Source organism: Urocitellus parryii, chromosome 6, assembly GCF_045843805.1.
Source record: "Urocitellus parryii isolate mUroPar1 chromosome 6, mUroPar1.hap1, whole genome shotgun sequence".
Lineage (NCBI taxonomy): Eukaryota > Metazoa > Chordata > Mammalia > Rodentia > Sciuridae > Urocitellus > Urocitellus parryii.
In genome coordinates, this window is record NC_135536.1 from 128,814,168 (window position 1) to 128,835,738 (window position 21,571).

Sequence of the window (21,571 nt, forward strand, 5' to 3'; positions counted from 1 at the left end):
CAGTCTTAGAGTTTCCAGTTGAAACAAGGCATGAGTTTCAACCCCTCAGTGCAGACAGAAGCCCGGCTTGCACTTATCTCCATTTTCTAGGTTGTGTTCTAGCAGCAGCGGGTGTTTTCTTCCTGAAAAGGAGCTGGCCTTGGGAATAAGGACACCCATCTCCCTGCTCCAGTTCACTCTGGCCATACACATCCTCTCTGTATAAGGAAACAATGATTTTGATTCCTCTGTGTCAAAATTCCCATTGCCATTACATTCTACAGCATGTTTACCTCAGGAAATGATAACTCTGGGGTCTCAGAATATTAAAAGGAAGGAGATGAAGAGCAACATTTGTGTAACATTGAAGATGAGTATCACTGATGAAGTAACAGAGCTGGAGACAAAGAGTGCATTGTCTTGGGCCCCAGTGCTAAGAAACAGAAGCCATGGACTAAGTAACTCTGTGAGCCACTCAGTGCATTAGAATTTAGTTGGGATTTACACCTAGGCTTCTAGGAACTGTGTCCTTTCTTCTATTATGTTAAAAGTAAGACAGGAAGCCAGGATTTGCTTCCAACATAGCGTTGTTCTTATAGGGCTGAGTTTTTAGGACCCCAGAGTTCACTTCCTCTACACAGCAGGGGCACCTGTGGGTGCATCTGAACTGCTCAGAGCTGATAAGATGACTGAATCTACTCTCCACCCCCTCCACTTTGCAAGTAGCTGCTATCCAGGGGAAGATGATAGCCTGCTTCAGACCATTTCCTGTGGGTCATGGTGAGGCAGGCCCAGGCCCTGGTGAGACACACCCTGGGGCCACTCCTGTTTCCTCCTCCTCTACTAGTAGTCAGTCAGGAGAAACCCCTTAGGTAAGGCCTGGAAGAGATGGAGGCTGAGATACGAGCCAGTACCCACTGAAATTTGTTGATTCCAAATCTAGGAAGAGTGCTGTGCCATGATTTTTATCTCCTGACATGTGTACAGTCAACTTTCCTTGCATTTCTTGAAGGTGGTCCCAAGTTCAAGTGTTCTGCCTATCATCAGACCTTGTGTCTCAATTTCAATTTTTTACTTGAGAAATGTGGCCAGTAGTCACTTTGAGCTAAATAGTGCAAGTTTGGTGTTTCTATTTTCCATTACAGCAAGCCTCAGATGGAACAAAGTAGTAGATGTGAAGCTGACACTGCTGCCTGGTCTCCCATGCATGCACATGCACACCCATGCATATGCACACACACATACTTGCATTCACACACACACTCCAGGATCCCACCTCCCAGGGCCAGGAATGCTGTCAGCCTCCGTCACCACATCCTGAGGCTTGAATTGTGTCCTGCTCCTTTGGGGTTATGACATGCAGGACATGGCTCTATTGGCACTAGTTGTTTCCCTCCTCCTGGAAGTCACAGAGACTGGTGTGACAGAAGCCAGATTTCAGTGGGCTGACGACTGATTGTCAGATAAGAAAATGAATGGAGATGACTTTTTGAGTAGTTGGATATAGGTAAAAAAAAAGGAAGAGGGCGTGTGGGACTCAAGGAGGAAGTTTTTTTTTAGGGTGGGAAGCCCATGAACATATCTACATGAGAAGAAGAAAGAGTGAGAATATCCTGGAAGAGTCTGGATGAGACTAGGAAGAGATGGGTCCAGAGGATTGGGAAACATGAGAGATAGCTCCAGGTCCACCAAGAGGACCACTCATTCTTTGAGACAGAGGAAAGAAATGCAGAGACAGCCAAATGTGAACCTGGTGGATGTATCAAAAGTTTAGAGAGTTAATTCTGATGGTTTCTACTTCCTTGGTTAATTAGGAAGTGAGACCATATGCAGTAAATCGGTCAAATGTCCAAGAGTATGCTGAAAGAAAAATTTGGGATGCCCCTGGGTGGGTTGAATCAAAGGAAATTAACTGAAGAAAGAGGTGTAGGAACTTCAGAACTCCCTTACATTATGTACCACAGAGGTTAGGTGGCACCAGTCTGCACCATGGACTATTGCCCTCCAGCACTAGTGGCTATAGACGTCACAGTCTTGGAGTTGGGGTCAGGCAGGATGGGTACTAGGGATAGATGCAGACATGGTGATTGGGGTGTTGCAGAGAGTGCAGCTGAAGAGGCTAAGCTAGAGATCCAGCTCTAGAGGATTCAGGAGAAGCCAGGAGCCAGGAAGGAGCAAGAGCTAATCATGTGAGAGAAAATAGGAGGTGGCCAGAAAGTGCAAGTGGCAATGTGGTCAAGGAATAGTTCTAATTTAGTGGGAGTCTGGGAAGGCTGGAAAAGAGGAAGTTGTGGTCAAATAGTGGGAAGTGGCTGAGGTCTGGTGGAGTGGGGGAAGGAAGGTTCTGGGCAAAGAGGCAGTGACAGCACAGAAAGGTGGGGCATGTGCTGCCCCACACTGAGGCAGTTGGAGTGCTGGGGGTCTCTGGGCAGCTAGTGGTGATAATGATAAAGAGCCCTAAGGGTGGCAGAGACAGACACCACAAGCTTCAGAGGAGGAGGCCCTTTGCCCAAGAGGCCAAAGGAGTGGAGATACAGAGCTGGCTTTCCCAGGCCAGGCCTAAGAAAGCAGCCTCCCCACCCACATCCTGACATTCCATTATCAACTCACCAGTCCTGACAGCACAGGGTAATGAACTCTTCACCTCTTGGAAAACTCTGATTACGCACCAGAAAGGGAGCCTCCAAAAATGAACCTCCCTGACGGCTGGTAGTGGTGCCACAACCTCCAGAGAAAACAGGGTGGCCCTGTCTACCAGGAAGGCAGGTGCCCATCCCACCAGCACGACCACAAGCCCACACTCACAGAGGCTGAAAACCTCCCCAGTGCACTGAACCATTGGGGCAATTTCCTGCTTTCATGGTCTGGGTTTAACGTTTTCTGTGGAGTCTCAGGATTTCTTCCCATGTATGTAACCACGATCAGCTGCCACCCGTGGAGAATGGCCTCTTGGATGTTGTTTCACAGTTGGCCAACCAATATCCCAGAGCCATCACCAAGCATCTGAGTTATGCATCAGGCTCTTGATGTGATGTATGTAATACTTCATTAAAATGAAAGAATGGATGCTTGGTGCAGTCATCCCAGTGACTCAGGAGGCTTGGTGGGAGGATTACAAGTTGGAGGCCAGCCTCAATGAGACACTAAGCAATATAGCAAGACCCTAGCAACTTATCGAGATCCTGTCTCAAAATTAAAAAATTTAAAGGGCTGGGGATGTGGCTCCGTGCTTTAGAGCTTTATAGCATCCCTGGTTTCAATCCTCAGTACCAAAAATAAAAAAGGCTGGGATATACTTTGGTGGTAGTAAAAGCATAACTAATGCAAATATCTTCTTAATGTTAGATTTATAACTTACGAACTATCAAGTATTCCCTCCCCAAACTTTATTAATGTCACTGTATGTTACCGCCCTGATATTTGTCACATTTAGACTTTGTTGCCTTTCTCAAAAGACCCCAAAGGCCTTCAGAGTCATTCCTTATAACCATTACTGCAGATTCAGCTCCAGTGCTCCAGGCTTCCAAGGGCCAAGGATCTGAAGCCCTCATTGATGGCTTCCTGGCCTTTCTTTAATCCCTTAAGGGATGTCTCTCAGGTGATCTCCATCTGGCATTCCCTGGTGATGCTGAAGCACCCAGTTGCATCAGACCAAAATTATTTCTTATATTTTGTAGGGTTTAGCCAGGGGACCTCTAAAGTTACTTGAAAGCAAAGGGATTCATTATAGGAAAATTTCCACCAAATCAACCTTTCATTTTGCACAAACCCTTGGTTTGTGGCCATATTTAAGCTTGTGGGTATTTTTTCCCCTGGCTTTACAGGCTTTGGTGCTATTTGATTATTTAATCTTTCCGTCTGAATTTACCACCCTGTTTTGTTAATAGGCATGATAACCAAAACCCTGTTGATAAGGAAAAATGTGCAAGATAGGTGTGACCTGCAGAGATCTTTCCTGGCAGAAAAAGAAGAGGCTTGTCAATGCTGAAAATTCTCAGTCTATGCATTGTAGCTTAGAGGGATTCTGCTTTCACTTCTAGGTGGAAAGTGTTCAGAGTACTTCTGATGGCAGAGGATGATCAGGCAGCAGCAAGGATCCACCATGTTTTGTTTGGTCTTATCAGTCATCATGGGAGGGACATACTGGATGGGCCACAGTGGTTGCTTGAAAATAGGAAGAGATCAAGTGTAGCCCTTTTGGCTCCAGCAGAGCAGACACCCAACACAAGCCCTCTCCCTCTTCCACTGAAATGCTCACTTTTTCCTTCCTCCCTTCCTTCCCTCCTTCCCTCCTTTTTTTCTTCTGGGGATTGAACCCAGGAACACTCTACCACTGAGCGGAATCCCCAGCCCTTTTTTGAGACAGGCTCTCTAAGTTTCTTAGGGTCTTGCTAAGTTGTTGAGGCTGTCCTGGAACTAGCAATTCTCCTCTCAGCCTCCTGAAGAGCTGGGATTATAGGCATGTGCCATAGTGCCCAGCCATCCTTGGTTTGTCTGAGTCAAAAAAGTCTTGCCAATAAGTCAAGTGGCACTTGGTATGTTGTAGCACTTGCACAATGGAATCACAGTGTATTTCTTGAGTATCTATGTCAGGTCAGTGGGTTAGGGATGGTTTAGGTCAGGACACAAAGGCATGGAATATGTTGTAGAAGGAGGTAATTCCCTAATGTTAGCCAAAATGGATCAATTGTTTCTTCATATGAGATGTTTGGCTCTCATGTGTTTGATTTGTATTTCTGTGCCTTTTTACCATGGTTTTTTTAAAAAAATTTTAATTTGTTTTAATTAGTTACACATGACAGTAGAATCCAATTATGTGCTTTAATATATAATACATAGATGGGATATAATTTCTCATTTTTCTGAGTGTACATGTTTGAGAATCATATTGGTCATGTAGTTTCATACATCCATACAGTAATAATGTCTGTTTCATTCTACTAGCTTTCCTATCCCCACATTCTCTCCTCTCCCTTCCCATCCCTTCCCTCTTGCTAATCTAAGACAATGCTACTCCTCCCTAGTGCCCCCCCACACCTTATTGTGAATTAGCATCCACATATTAGAGAAAACATTCAGCCTTTGGTTTTGTGGGATTGGCTTATTTCACTTAGCATGATATTCTTCAACTCCAAACATTTACTAGCAAATGCCATAATTTCACTCTTCTTTAAAGCTTAGTAATATTCCATTGAGTATATATACCACATTTTCTTTATCTATTCATATATTGAGGGACACTTAGATTGGTTCCATATTCTATCTGTTATGAATTGAGCTGCTGTAAACATTGATGAGGCTGTGTCATAATAGTATGCTGATTTTAAGTCCTTTGGGTATAAACCAAGGAGTGGGATAGCTGGGTCAAATGGTGGTCCCATTCCCAATTTTCTAAGGAATCTCCATACTGCTTTCCATAGTGGTTACACCAATTTGCAGTCCCACCAGCTGTGTATGAGTGTACCTTTTTCACCACATCCTCACCAACATTTATTGTTGCCTATATTCTTGATGATTGCCATTCTGACAGGAGTGTGATGAAATCTTAGACTAGTTTTGATTTGCATTTTCTCTAACTGCTAGAGATGTTGAACATTTTTTCATATATTTGTTGATTGATGTGTATCTTTTTCTGACAAGTGTCTGTTAGTTCCTTAGCCCATATATTGATTGGGTTATTTGGGGTTTTTTGGTGTTAAGTTTTTTGAGTTCTTTGTATAGCCTAGAGATTAATGCTTTATCAGAGGTTCATGTGGTAAAGATTTTCTCAGAATCCATAGGCTCTCTCCTCACATTATTGATTGTTTCCTTTGCTGAGAAGAACCTTTTTAATTTGAATCCATACCATTTATTGATTCTTGATTTTACTTCTTGTGCATTAGGAGTCTTGTTAAGGAAGTCAGATCCTTAGACAATGTGGTAAAGATTTGGGTCTATTTTTTCTTCTGTTAGGTGCAAGGTTTCTGTTCTAGTGCCTAAGTCTTTGATCCACTTTGAGTTGATGTGCATGGTGAGAGATAGAGGTTTAATTTTATTTTGCTACATATGGGTTTCCAGTTTTGCCAGCACCATTTGTTAAATAGGCTATCTTTTCTCCAGTGAATGTTTTTGGTACCCTTATCTAGTATGAGATAACATTATTTATGTGGGTTTGTCTCTGAGTTCTCTATTGTGTACCATTGGTCTACAAGTCTATTTTGGTGCCAGTACCATGCCGTTTTTGTTACTATAGCTCTGTAGTATAGTTTAAAGTCTGCCATTGTGATGCCTCCAGCTTCACTTTTCTTGATAGGGATTGCTTTAGCTATTCTGGGTCTCTTATTTTTCCAAATAATATGATTGCTTTTTCTCTTTATATGAAGAACTATTCTATTTCATGGAACACTTTGAGGAGTACTGGTGTTTGTAATTCGATGCCTTTCTTACCATGTTTGTTTGTTTATTTGTTTGTTTGTTTTTACCATTTCTTTCTTTCTCTCTCTCTCTCTCTTTTTTTTTCCTAGAGAGATTAACCTTGATTTGAGGTATTAGTCAGATAATACTAGAATTTTTGCCCAAAGGGGAAGAAATAATTTATCGAATCTTCAAGTAGTCCTAAACTGTGTCTCCTTGGAAGCTGCCAGGCACCTTCCGTGAAGCCTTAAATATCTTTGCCTTTTGCTCTCCAGACATTTTAGCTCTGACTATGGAACCAATTAGTGCTGTGTAGAGGAGAGGTTGAAATCAGGGGAGGTCTGGCTCAAGTGCTCATAAGTCAGTGTACCTCTTTGAGCATCAAGTTCCTCTTCCATAAATAGAAGAGGTATTTTCTTACATGGCCATTATGAGGATCAAATGCAGCAATAGGTAGAAAGTGCTTGGTGAACTGAAAGATGCTGTAGAAACATGAAGGACATGTGCACCCTTGAGAATGAGGGTTATCAGAGGTTCTGGGCTTGGGCCTCCTTTTTGGAAGATCTGGGCTTTCTCAGACTCCTTTTCCCTGTGTTTCGGATGAGCCTTGTGTTCAGCCTAGACACACAGGTAAAGAAAGACAATGAAAGCACTTAGGTTGTGTTTGTGGCTCCTCTCAGCCAGTCCTGCATGGGAGCTGTCCCTGTCTCAGGGTCCTCAGAGACCTGGGTCTGTCCCTGGGACATTTGCTTAAGGGAATCTCCTTATCACACACTCTCACAGTATCCTCTCCTTCATCTTTAGGACTCGAGGGAATGACAGGTAAATGTATCCGCTCCTGTTCAGCATTTTATGGAGATTTTGTGCAGTTCTCCTTTTTAATTTTAATCAATATAGGCTTATGCCTCACTGTTCTGATTAAACTTAAGAGAGTACCTTTGGAGCAGAGTTGGAAAAGAAACCCATTGGCCAGCACTTGGTTGCACCTCTTCTTTGTGCGCCCTTGATTTCCATATCTGTATCCTGGGGGGTCAAGCTGTGGGTCCTCTTGCACCAGCGAAGCATCTCTGAAGATGACAGATTTGCCTGTGTCCCCAGCTTGCTGCAGAGCCCGATCCTCTCCCAAATATATAGGGGCCAGTTTCTTTATTGATGCTACTCAGCTCTTACTAGTTCGTGGGACTTATGCAACTTGAGACACCGAGTTTGCAGCCTTATCCCTGCAGTTCCTCTGGGCAGACCCCAAATCATCCCCTTCCCCTCAGGAGGAGGTAAACTTGGCTCAGAGAGCCTGGTGTTGGAGATTTGCCTCTCATCTTCATAAGATGCTATTTTCTTCTTTTCTTTCCCTCCATGAAAGCTTAAAAATGAAACTGCACATACATATATGTATGCCACTTATTTATCAAATCTTGTTGCTAGGTAACTGGCAGCTCTCCATCCTTTTGACATTCTGCTAGTAACTCTGTCGTACTTCAGAAGATATAAAATGGTGAGAGCATTTTCTGGATTAGTCACTAGTCAGTGAGTACAATCAGATTTAAAATATCAGTTTTTAAATCAGTTGTCCTAATGTTGTCTTCCTCATGCATCTTATCCCTCAAATCAAGTTTATCAAGCACTATAGTAAAATCATTTTAGATATCTGTTTAAGAACCTCACAAAGACACCCCTACCCCTGTCAAATGTTCATGGTCCAGGGCAACATTGTAAAGTGCTTTTGGAAAATAATATCAGAAGCAAATGCACTTTGATGTGCTTTATTGGAGCAGTTGTGAGGGGAAAGTAGCTGAGGAGTTTGAACTTGACTCATTGGTTTGGGGGTCATCACTGAAGAAGTTTAAGGGAAGGGTCAGATTTACCACAACACTAGGAGTGAATGGGCGGGAGAGGAGGAATGAGAAAATGCTTAGCCCCACGGTGACATTCACAATGGACAGCAGGGATGGGAAAGGAAGAAGACAGTCAAGAGATTTCTGCTCAAGTTTTGACTTAAGACAAAAGCTTGAGGCAAAGAAGCAGTTCACCATGGATGAACTGAAGAGAAGTGTGTTCTGATAGAAGCATTGAATGCCCAGATGTGTTGGAATAGAGAAGGAGGTAGTGTGGAGGGCTTGACTAGGGAGCTGCTGAAAGTCAGACTGAGGAGTTAGCTTGTAGACCTCAGCTGGCATAAGCAAGTTAACCTTCCTAAGATGCTTTGAGTAGAGGATCTCGGAGGAGAGGAAAGCCCTTCGCAACAGGGTCCCCCTGGAAGAGAGTACAGGCAAGTGGAAAGGACCTCAGGTCCTGAGTGGAGTCCCGTATGGTGAATGGACTGTCCTGAGTGCTGGAGTTCCTGTCTGACATCCTCCCCCTGTGCATTCTCTGCCTACCATCTTTCCCAGGTCTGTCTTAAAGAAGTATGAGCTGGCAGGATGAGGAAAAGCTCCCCTGGGAGCTCATTTAGGCCTCAGGCCTCCGTAAAAAAGGGCTACTTGAGGACATAGGGCAATGGGCTGCACCACTCATCTGCTCTGGGACCGGGGAGTGAGAGAGAAAGAAAGAGCTCCTGTTTCTTTTCCAGAAGATTCCTGCCAACACTAGAGAGCTCAGGAATCCCCTGGCTAGGGGATTCACCACTTCTTCCTCTCTCTCTGATTGCGCTCCCCCAGCACTCTTCTTTGGTTACCAGTAAATAAACCCTGCCAGTTTCTCCAGAACCTTTTCTCCAAGAGCAGATAGACCCTTCCTTCCCAGGAGGGTCTTTGCTCTGTGAAGCAGATGCATTGGTCCTCAGGCTGGTCCATTTCCACATTCTGATTAGTCACCTGGGACTACTCCTGGAGATTCTATCCTAGTCCACCTCACACCCCACCTAAGGAATTCCTTGCCGGTCTCAGCCTTCGTCTTTTCCCTTCAACAAGACTCACCCTCCTCTGGCTTCTCCCAGAAGTCAGCTGCAAGAGCACATAACACATAGCACCCGGGCCCTTATCAGCCTGGCCTCCCTCATGGCTTGCTCTTGTGGTCTGGCATGGATCCCCAACTTCTGTTGCTCCTCAACTTCTATTGCTCCTTTGGGCCCAGGGCAAGACCTGTTTCCTCACTGTCCTCAGTGCTTCCTTCCAGTTCCAGGCCTTTTTTGGATCCTCCTGTTCCCCTTTCCAGAGTCTACTCCCACATGAGGTCTATCCAGCCATTTTCCCACTGCCCTAGCCACCTTTTCCTGCTTCTGACCCCTGGGCCACATCCTCCTCAGCTCTCTCCATCTTTTCTGTGGCTTTTACTTTCCCTGTGCCTTTCTGAGCATTTAAAATAGTTTGCCTTTGGTTCCCACTGTGCAAAGTGTATGTTTTACCTTCCTTATCAACCCCTCTGCTGCTTGGGGACCGAGACTGGGCTTTTCTTAGTTTTCTCTACTGTCTCTTCCCTCTTGGGGCCTTGCTGAGAGCCCTTTGTATGGAAGGTGCACATTGCAACTCATGTCGTCTCACTGCAGGGACCTCTCCTGCAGCCTCCTTGCCCCGTCTTTGCTCAGAGGACCTCAGCACGGCACCTTGCATGCCATCAGGCCTGACTGGCACGTCTGTCCCCCAGACTGGGAAGATGGGGTGTTAAGCTGATTAATACATGCAGTGTTTGGAGGCGGCCTTGCTTGAGGTTGTTCCTTTCTTATTGTTAGTATCACTCATTCTTTTTTTTTTTTTTTTTTTAATGGTGCTGGGGATTGACCCCAGGGCCTTATGCATTGCAAGCAAGCGCTCTACCATCTGAGCTATATCCCCAACCCTGTGTCACTCATTCTTTGAGCATCAGTGAAACCCTAAATCCTGCAGCAGACACGGGATGTATTTTTGGACAGTTCTTTTATCCCAAGTCACAGCTTTGTCTTAGTGTTGTTTAACTGGTTTGACTGTTACTCTCTTCCAAGCCTTAAGTTAATAATCCCCAGATGGAAACATGCTACCAGACCTTCTGTTAGCTTTTCATCTTTAACACATCACAGTGATTTTTACAAAAATTGGGTATTTGTTGTTTAATACGCCAGAGGTGCACCTGTTCTGTTACTATGTTATAGAAAATGTGTTATGAAGAACAAACACTCGTTCACAACCTTATACCAAGTAAACACATGAACGTTTTGGTATACTTAGTGACACAAAGAATAGTATGGCTGTGTAGGTGCTCCTTGACTTACTTGGCATCATATCCAGCTAACTCTGTAGTAAGTTGAAAGTATTGTTAAGTCAAAAATTCATTTAATCTCACCTCACCTTCCAGACATTACTGCTTAGCCTAGCCTACCTCAAACAGGCCCACAACACTTACATTAGACTGCAATGGCTAAAACCATCTGTGCAAAGCCTATTTTATAATGAGTATTGAGTTTCTTATGTAATTTATTGAATATTGTACAAAAATTGAAAACCAGAATATACCATTAAGACATGTTAAAGTACAGTTTTTGCTGACCTGTATCACTCCCACACCAGCATAAATTTTAAAAATTGTTGTCAGAGAGCATTTTATAGTGCTTCTTATCATAAAGTAAGACCATATATATAAGCAGTCAGTAACTGCATTCATTGTATATACAGGCATGTATATACATGATGGCAAACCTATACGTGCACATCCATGTATAGGTTCATGTGTGCCCATGGAAAGCATGTTGGGGACTTTATTCTTCTGAATATCATGTCTTAATTTTTTTATGCCTATTTAAAAGTCCACAGGCACATGGGAGTAATTAAAAGACTTCAATACTTAAAAAAAAAAAAAAAGTGCTAGGATTGAACCCAGGGGTACATTTTACACTGAGCTATACTCCTGGCCCTTTTTATTTTTAAATTTGAGACAGGGTCTGGCTTAGTTGCCCAGGCTGGCCTTGAACTTACTTGTGACCCACCTGCCTCAGGTTTCTGAATTGCTGGGATTATAGACATGCATGACCATGCCCGGCTTTAATACTTTCTTAGAGATTGGGGCTATAGTGGTTCGTGCTCTCCGTATACAGAGACAGGAACTCACAGAGGAAGGAGTCAGAGTGCTGCTTTGCCCAGCATGTATCCAAAGCCCTCAGTTCTTACAAGTTAGCCCCTTGCTCTTGGTCATTTGATGTGAACAATGTGCCATTTCATCCCTTTAGATAGTAACCTCTGGTCTGATACTTCTCTTTTCGCCCCCTCCTGATCTCCTGCTTTCTGGGAAGAGAGAATCACAGTGAGATTGAACGGCGCAGGCGGAACAAGATGACCCAGTACATCACAGAGCTCTCTGACATGGTGCCCACCTGCAGTGCGCTGGCCCGGAAGCCAGACAAGCTCACCATCCTCCGCATGGCTGTCTCACACATGAAGTCCATGCGGGGCACAGGGAACAAGTCTACTGATGGCGCATACAAGCCTTCCTTCCTCACCGAGCAGGTACCCACCATTACTCGTCTGTGGTCCATTCTTTTTGGCAACATCATTCTAAAAGCTGGGAGAGTCAGTGTCATCACACTGAAACAAGCTATGTGGGGAAATGGGATTTGAGGTTGAGGAAGGGATGAAGCCAAGAAATTTTGCTTCTACTTCTCATCAAGAAGCTCTCTTCAAGAATATCAGGTTCCTGTATCTTCTGCTTTTATAGTCCCCATATACCTTATGAGGTATCCCTCAAAAAAGATACCATGCACTGAGACAATGAGCTTTTGGTGACACAGGAAGAAGTCAGTTAAAGACACAATCCCGATTACCAGGACAGGTGAGGATAATCATCCTTTGAGAATCATGGTAGCACTGATGATGGAAATAAGTGTCTTTGCTACTAGCACAAGCAGGCATTTGCTCAGGGACTGGTCTGAGTCATATCTTTCTGTACATTGTTTAATTTACTCCTTATTCCAGTTCAGTGGATAAACCACTATGATTCATACCTGTTTTATAGGTGAGGAAATCAGGCTTAGAAAGCATCAGTAAATTGCCCAAGGTCAATCAGCTGCTTAGTGAAGGAGCCAGGAGTTGGTCAATGGAGACAGGTTTCAAGGACCCAAAAGCCATAGTTTTTTTTTTTTTTTTCAGTACTGGGATTGAACCAAGAGGTACTCTACCACTGAGCTACATCTCAGCTCTTTTTCCTTTTTCCTTTGAGACAGGGCCTCACTAAGTTGCTGAGGCTGGCATAGAACTTGTGATCCTCTTGCCTCCCAAGTCACTGGGATTACAGGTGTACACCACCATGGCCAACCCCAAAACATATTTTTTAACTTCAACCAAGTCTTTGAATAGTTGGGAAGAAGAAACACATGTGACAGTATCTAGTGGTAGGTTTATGTGAACCAGAGGGCCTGTGTTCAGGGTCCTGGTGTTTACATGTGCCTGTCACAGGGCAAATCAGCAAATGTTGTGTGTTTCAGTTTGCTCATCTGTAATAAAGGTAAAGCTTTTTGACTTTCTGACTCTAGGAGCTTTTGCAGCATAAATGAGGCAGTGCATTTGAAAGAAATTTGCATATGGCAAAAGGGAGAACATAATGAATATAGAAAGAGGAGAACAGAGGGACTTTTTAAAGTATGCACAGAGTCTCAGAGGAATGATGGCGGATTGTTTGTACTTCTAGAGTTGAGAATCTTCATATCATGGAAATAAGTTTAGAAAAAGAACAAGGAAGAAGAACCAACATTTTTTTTACTGTCTGTTCTGTTATATACATTTTAGCAAGTGCTAAACAATGTTTCTGAAACCCTCCTAGGGTCATGTGATCTGTCACTCTGGAGGTGTTGGGAAAGTATGCTGGTCATATGAGGACATGGAACAGGGTGGTTCAGGACATGGGCTTCAAGCCTTGTTTCTATCTCCATAAAAAAATGAATGCAGTGATTATCCCATCTCCTGCAGATGAGGTGGCCAAAGCAATAAATGTACACTGCTTGGAAGATAATGAAGGATGAATGGCTGTTAGGTAACCAGACCAATTTATTAAGCACATTTCTTTATTCCTTACAAAAATCCTGCAGGACCAAGATTTGAAGTAAACCCCTTTATCTCTAAGTACTGAAAGTGAAGAGATGAAGATAGAGGAGAGAGAACACAGGCTATACAATCATATGGATCCTACCAGTGTTTCTCTCTGGGTTATGTGGAAGATAATGACACATATACTTATGGAATATCTACTGTGTGCCTGACCCTTACTAAGTTCTTCATACACAACTCAATTAACCTCCCCAAATCTCATTGAAAACGGAGCTGCATGGAATACTGAAAAGGAGGACATTAAAAGTATCCTGCCTAGAATTGCTCAGTTAAGTGAAAGAGCCATGGAGAACAATCTCCTTTTACTCTAAAATCCCTGCTCTTAACCCCTGCCGTCTGTTCAAGTGGAAGAGAGGGGCAGGGTGGGTTCTGGGTCTCCAACACAGAACTTAGGTTATGAGCAATGAGCTCCCAGGAAATGAACCATGGGGATGAGGTGATAGGAAGAGAGGAACATGATGAGGATATGGCTATGTCCCATACGACCTTCATCCAATCTTTGCGAATGGATGAAAACATGAATGCATAAACAAAGCCATTCAGCCTTCTCCAGGGGCAGAATTCTCCACTTCCTCAGATATCCTGCTCCATTATTTTTTAAAACAACTCTTCCTGTTGGAAAAATCTTCCTGATACTGAAAATAAAAATGCTGACCCAGTCCTCTGAACTGAGTAAGCATCTGGGAGACCTAGAACCACAGAAGTGCAGAGTATGGGAAATGGGCAAAATAAACTTTTTCTTAAAAAACACTACTTCCTTCCTGGGTTCCCAGGCTGAAGATATTTGAATTTCTCTCCAGACAAGTGCTCGGGGACATTCACAAAGATCCTCAGGTCCTGTTCCCACAGATCAGAATCTTCTAGGCTTTAGGTCCCTGGAACTCTCTCAGGGATTGGGACATAGAGTAGGACCAGAGTCTCCACATCAATGAATGGGTTGCCGGAGCCTTTACCTCTGCTCAGGGGGCCCTTGCCACATTTTATAGTAAGGCTTCTATATATGATTATACTTGAACAAAGGATTCATAGCAAAAGATGCTTGCTAATTGCTAAAATACAAATATGCCTTTGTTCTTCGGGGTCTGATCAGTTTGTGAGATGGTTGGCAGGTGGTTGTGGACTCTAACTGCATTGGAAGGGTTAAATTCTCAACTCTTGCAGGTATAGAACCCCTTTCATTCACTAGGAAAGGACTCCTTAGCTTGATGTGACAACAGTGTAGGGAGTTATACTTGAGCTGCTTTTAGGCCCTACAAAGAAAAAACATCTCATGTTAGCAAAGTTGATTTTGCCCCATCTGTGTCCCTCTGGGGATGATGGCAAAGCTTCCTGCTGCCCATTCATTGATTCTGAACCACTTTGTTCCTGCCTTCAATGACAGTCATGACTTTACCTACCTGTGTGATCCCAGAGCTGATTCTTCTAACCTCTTCTCACTATAAAGTGATATGTATAGTGCTAAATGCCTTGCTGCCTCCTGGGCTACTCTGAGAGTCTGTCAAGAGTCTGATGATGATTGTCAGCATTCTGGAAGCATGACAGACATGAGGAAGTAAGGGGATATTTACATCCAGTGCCAGTGTTCAGCTCAGAAATGCAGGAAGAGAAGAGAAGCAAGAGTGCACTGTCAGCATGGCAGGCACTGGCAGGAGATGCAAGCTCTCTTTCCTGCTCTCTTTACCCTCCTGTTTTCCTTTCCTCCCTTCTCTTTAGCACCTTTTGTGCCAGGCACCATGTTCTGGGTGCTTCTGGCTGCAATAACATGATAGTGGTTACAGCATGTGGGTGGAGCTGCTCACTCTTCTGGCAACTCCACACCTGCTGATCACTGCCTGCTCTCCCATTCTCCTAAACTGAAAATGTCCTCCTTCCTAAAAGGACTGGTAAAGAGAGAGCCAACAGTATTGAGAGTGGCTGTGCCTTAGGGACAGTACTAATTTTGTGCATTTTTCTAGCTTATATTCCAGTAAAACTTGGAGTAATTTTCCAAACTGTTTGTGCACCAGAATGAGTGTACAAATAAAAGAAGTTAAGGGTTGCATTTAATTGGTCTAGAACTGTCAGTACCTTGTGTTAATGAGTCTTTTTCTTTGTAGGAACTGAAGCATCTCATCTTGGAAGCCGCTGATGGGTTCCTGTTTGTAGTAGCAGCTGAAACAGGGCGGGTGATTTACGTGTCTGACTCTGTCACCCCTGTTCTCAACCAGCCCCAGTCAGAGTGGTTTGGAAGTACCCTCTACGAACAGGTGCATCCCGATGATGTGGAGAAGCTGAGAGAGCAGCTGTGCACCTCAGAAAATTCCATGACAGGTCAGTAGATTCCTTCTACAAGTCTATTTGGCCCTAGAAAAATTTTTTTCCAGTAGACACCCTAAGAAGTTGGGTATTATAAAAAGCTTCCTTGAGCTGAGGGGATGCATTTTACTTAGTGTGTGTAATGGCTTCTTTTACCCTGTAACATTATAATAAAATCCATTTTTAATACTTTACTTTCCCTATATTTTACATGTAATAAGTGCACATCGTCACTGGGAGTCGCCATTGATAACATAATTAGACCCATATGAAGTTTGTGCAGCAACTGAGGGGTTATTTGTGATCCTGATTATAGACAATTACTACCCAGGCCTTAGTTACCTGAAATATAGTTTTTTATTAAAATATAGTCTGTTCCGCTATAATCTAACACATGCAGTCTTTCTAAGAAATCACTGCAATATTCAGAAGAGGGCAATAAAAACTTAAGGGCTCATGGGAGGAAAGAGGGTTAGGAATATAACACTCAATAATTTGACAATGGCAGATGAAAGCAAAGAAAGGAACCTATAAAAAATGCTAGCAGAGCTTTACATGCTAAATGGTTAAGAAATTTATGAAGATTACTAAATATAGCACTTAACCTTGAAAGTGACCCAAAATTTGCATGTGGAAGTGGGTCTTAGAAGGTGTTGCCACTTGTGTGTTATCTTGAAGGACAGTTGTATAAAACCAGAGGGAGATTTTTAACATCAAATTAAGACGAGTGTAGCTTATATCAGGATGTGAGCTGAGCTGGTAGAGGTCTGTGTTATGTGCATTTTGTGTGGTTTGGTTCAGTTGGGCAGTTTTTGTGTTCATCTAGTATCTCTCACAGCAAACACAAAATTAATACCATACTCAGATACATTACTCCCTACTGTATTAGTCAAATTGGAACAAATTTACATTTTTATAACAAGAGTTGTAATGCATTATGCCAAGATTGCATTCTGCTGTATGACAAATCTGTTTGGGCTATGTCATTCTCCCTTATGTTGCAAGGTGCTGAAGTTCACTTTTGTCTGTCCACAGTGCCTAATCAGTGCTTTGCACGTAGTAGGCATTTGGCAGATGCTTGATGAGCAAATGAGTCAGTGTTTTGATCATTGTCGTCAGCTCGGGCCACCTAACAAATACCACAGACTGTGACTTAACAGAAATTTATTTCTCACAGTTCTGGAGATTAGGAAGTCCAAGATCAAGTCCAGGATCAAGCAACTTGGACCAACTTTTGATTCTTATATGGTACTTTTCTAGCTTTATCAATATAAGGTTGAAAGGGCTAATCACTAATCTCCTCCTAAAAGCCCACGTTCCAATACCATTAGCTTGGAGTTAGGATTTCAGAACGTGAATTTGGAAGCAACAATTCAGCTCATTGCAGCCAGGATTATGGTGTCACCAGGGTTGATTTATCCTAAGGCCTCTCTCCTTGGTTTGCAGATTATTGCCTTTTCTTTGAGTCCTCACTTAGTTTTTCCCCATGCATGCATCCCCACTGTCCCTCCTTTTTGTAAGGACACAGTCATACTGGATTAAGGCCTACTACATGACCTCATTTTGCTTTAATTACTTTTTTAAAGGCACCGTCTCCAAATGTGACCACATTCTAAGTTTCTGGGTGGCTAGGGCCTCAAAATATGATTTTTAAAATATTTTTTTTTAGTTTCAGGTGGACACAGTATCTTTATTTTATTTTTATATGGTGCTGAGAATTGAACCCAGTGCCTCATGCATGCTAGGTGAGCACGCTACCACTTGAGCCACATCCCCAGCCCCTCAAAATATGATTTTTAATGGTGGCAGGGAGGCACAATTCCATCCAAATCACAGGATAAGCCTGAATCAGATGTTGCCAGAAGTAGCAAGAGTACAGGTGTTGCTGGATGATAATAGTAATTTTCTCAATGTTGATGCTCACTGCTGTAGGTAGGAGGGAGAGGATAGAGAGTGGGCACTGGGTATAGTTTTATCTATTGCTGTGTCTCTTTATAATGTGACACATCACCTGCAGGAAACTTCATCCACATCCTTGTAAAACAATGAAGCTAATGTAGTCTCAGAAAGATTTTCTGCTGCCCCATTCCCCTGGCTGAATTAGAGAACTCCATATAGAAATCCTAAGAAACATACATTATAAAGTGACATATTTGGAAGGATTGTGAAAGGGAAAGCAAATCCACCAGGAAATATTGATTTGACAGCTAAAATCACCTCCTCTGGAAAGAGCTGTCTCTCCTTAGACTTCTGTATTTGACCACAGGATGTGGCTTTTTGAAACCCAACCCTGAGACTCTGCTGGGGCAGATGGCATGAGAAATGGTGGCTAAGGGCAGGAAAGGCTCCAGTGAAAAGTGTGGCTAACTGATTCACCAGGATTTGATGGACATGGCTGTTTTTGTGTGAAGTCAAAATGCATCTGGCAGAATTTAAAGAGGCAGTGTGAACCATATTTGGCCAGAGATGACCTTGGAGGGGATGCTTGGCAGTGGCCATGGTACCTGGGGCTGATGTACACAAGAAGTCCTCCAGGATGTCAGAGGAGTCCCTGTGAATGGTGAACAGCCAGGCCTCTTGAGCTCTTCTTCTGGTCAGGATCCTCTTGAGAGGAATAAGATGTGGCTGGAGAAGTGGGTTCTTAGGCTCAGAGCAGAGAAGGACAGTGTCTCTCAGAGCTGCAGAGTGTACATATGAGTCCCGGGACAGAGTCTGAAGACTCGTTGAGAGCGTCTGGAAGAGCTCCCTGCAGCAGGACTGGTATGTGGCCACGTCTCAGGGTTCACGGGTGTTCAAGACAAAGCAGGGGCTAGCCTTTGTGCATCACTGACCAACATGTAGGTGTGATATATACAGACTTAATAAAGAAGCCACAGGGGTGATATGACCCCTTTGATTCTTAGAGTAGGGTTTCTCAAACTCTCCTGTTCCTGGTATTTAGGCCAGAAAGAGGTGACATGGTTCACTTTGAGGGACTCAGGCTGAGGGGGTGTTGGTGCAGGGAGCCAGATGGGGTACAGGGGTGGCTTAACATGAGTAGTCTAATCCTCTCTCCTCAGCCCCTGGGTCAGTAGGAAGTTCATGTTTCATTTGATGGATGTGCAGGGCCACTTGCTCTGAACATGGAGCGGGGCTATGTATACACAGTGGGACAGAGAAAGGGACAAGTTGTTGGAATACAGTGGGGCTTGCAGCCTCCTGCTAGCTCAGGGCCTGAGCAAATTGATGCCTGCCCAGAGTACTGTATCTGGGGTGGGGATGGTGTATTTCTTTGTTGAATTAAGTCTTTCCTCAGCTGAGAGATGGTGACAAATGGTGAGTGAGAAGATATATAAATGTATAAAAAGATACATAGATCCTTTGGAAGCATCATGGAGTGATATGATGGCCACTGCAATGATTTGATTCACCTGTGAATAAACACTGGACTCAATGTTGGGAGAGAGTGGGGGACTCCTCACATAAAAACAGCAGCATTGCTAGTTGAGAAAGTGCTGGAAAGAGAGTCAGGAGCCCTACTCTTTGTTTTTGCCTTCATCTTGGTAAGTCCCTTTCTTCTCTGACCCTCATTCTTATCACTTTCCAGGAAATTCCTAACTAAGGCTCATGCCAGCTCTGATTCTATTCTTTTGCCTAACGTTCTAGGGTAGAATTTAATTCACTGATTAAGAAATGGTGGAAAGTTGGAAGAAAGGGGCTTAAAGCTGTAACAACAATTAAACAGAAGCAACTGCTGAGGCTTAGGGCTAGGGGCTGCCACGTTTTTAGGACACCTCCTTTGAAGAGCTTATTTGAAGTGAAATGTTTCTGGATGAAACCAGGCAAACCCTTTATGAACTGCCTGGGGAGGATTGGACTTCCCCTGTGTAGGAGTGGCCCAGGATTCTAGAGGACCCAGAGAGCCAGCTTGTCTTTTTCCAAGAGAATTTTGTGGTCATGGAGAAGAATGACTATACAGCCAGACTGGGTTCAAATGACAGAAACACCCCCAGCCAGCTTGGGTGAAAAAGAAATTAACTGACTCATGTAACTGAAAATGGATTCTGGTTTCAGGTGTAGAAACATCCACTAAAAAAAAAAAAATAAATAGTTATTTATTATTTATGGATTCCAGGTTTGCAAATTTATCTGCTAGCCAAACTTATTTGCATCCCCAAAATTAATATTCCCAGGGCTTTTGTGGACATATGCACAGTAGAAGAAATTTGGGGCTGCCTGATGGCATATTCCCAGCTGAGGTCAAGCAAGGTGATGTTTATTGTGCTTTTTTGTTTTAGCTTTTCTGTTACCAACTAGTGCTCTTTTTGTGTTCTATTTGATGCCATTTTTTATTTTGCTTGTTTGTGCTTTTTGTGGGTAATTTAGCTGTTTAAAAATGGCCCAAGTGTTATGCTGAAGTGCTAATATTCCCAACTGCAGGAAGTCTGTAATCTGCCTCATGGAGGAAATAGTATGCATTACATAAATTTCATTCAGACATAAATGATAGCCTGTGAGTGCAATGTTAGAGAATCAACAATATATGTTAAGTAAGGTGTCTCTAAACGGAAACATGCATAAAACAGATTATGTATTAATTGGCTGACAAGTGTGGTGAGAGTGTTTCACAGGAAGCAAACTTTGTATACCTCCTAGGAGCCATGGTTCAGTGTTTACTAATTCAGTGTTTACTTTACAAAATATACCTATCTTGAATAGTGTGAATCGACTATGTGCCTTTTTCACTATATCTAGTTTTGCTTTCTTCTGTGCAGGGTAGATTGTCAAGCAGGCTTTTTTCATACAACAAGATGTTGTTTTGCAGTCCTAGGCTTGAGGTCGGTGGCCATGCAATGCCACAGAGGCACAGTGATTCCTGCAGAGTTTCTGCAAGTGTCTTAGGGTTGCCTCTTTTGGCTCAGTTTGGACCCCCTGCTGTGCCCTGACCAATCCCTAAGGCTAGGGAGATTCCAGGCCGGGTATGAGGCCCGCTTCTAAGGTTCTTAAACCCAGTTGAGGAAGGTGACTCCCCAGAATAGAAGGGGTGCTGTCACCAAGAGGAGTAAGAGATGCTGGGCAGGCATAACAAAAGGTACACAGTGCAACCAACAATAAAAAAAGAAAAGAAAGAAAAAAAAAAAGGTACACAGTGGCTAGACCTGGAGAGCAAAGCTCAGTGGTGTTATGAGTGAATCTGACGGAAAAATGGAGTGTTCTGGAGGACACTGTACCCAGAATGCTAGGAATATTCATATTATAAGATTCTGAGCAGAAGATGGAGTAGATGTCAAGAGCAGAAAAGGGCAGGGATCAGAAGAAAAAACTGTCAGGAGAGGAGCTGCAAAAGTAACACTGACGGATCTCTTGAGAGCCCAACCTTGTCTCTTGGAAAAGGAAGGAGGAGAGCCAAAGAGAGGCCCAAGGCATTCCAGGTGATAACAGGATCCCAGACTCTTACTGTATATGTCTGAGGGGTAAAGTTGAGTCCCAGTAGGGAGCAGGGCAGAAAAACCACTTAGCAGTGGCCACCCAAGGGATGCAGAGTGAGAGGATTCTTTCTCAAGTGTCTCCTAGTGGCTGAACTCTGAAAAACCTTGATCCCTATAAGCAGAAACAGGAGGTGCCTTATCAGGGAGCCTCAGCCTTACACTGGGGAGAAACTGGCTAGATTCTAAGGTCATGGTTGTGGAAGAGGGTGGCTCTCCAAGATAAGGTGCATTTAGCCCATTTGCCCTGCATTGCACTGCTGTGGTTTGATTTCTACTGGACTCTCCCTGCATTCAGAGAATTGGGTCAGCATTTTAGTTCAGTATAGGGAATAACTTTGAAATAAAACTGTTCAACAGCAGAAGATGCAAGCAAAGTCTGAATTCCTTTCTTCCTCCCTTCCTTTTTTTACTATTTCCTCCCTTTCTTCCTCACTT

At 43.4% G+C, this 21,571-nt stretch overlaps 1 protein-coding gene across 2 annotated transcripts in view; it reads left to right on the top strand.

Annotated features, from left to right (window-relative positions):
* The window catches only part of Arnt2 (aryl hydrocarbon receptor nuclear translocator 2), a 121,651-nt gene that overhangs the window by 8,137 nt on the left and 91,943 nt on the right, over window positions 1-21,571 (top strand). For both annotated transcript variants that reach the window (XM_026388168.2, XM_077799786.1), the window contains exons 3-4: window positions 11,567-11,780; window positions 15,470-15,683. In XM_026388168.2, coding sequence (XP_026243953.2) covers window positions 11,567-11,780; window positions 15,470-15,683 — 428 coding nt within the window. The remainder of the gene's footprint in view (window positions 1-11,566; window positions 11,781-15,469; window positions 15,684-21,571) is intronic.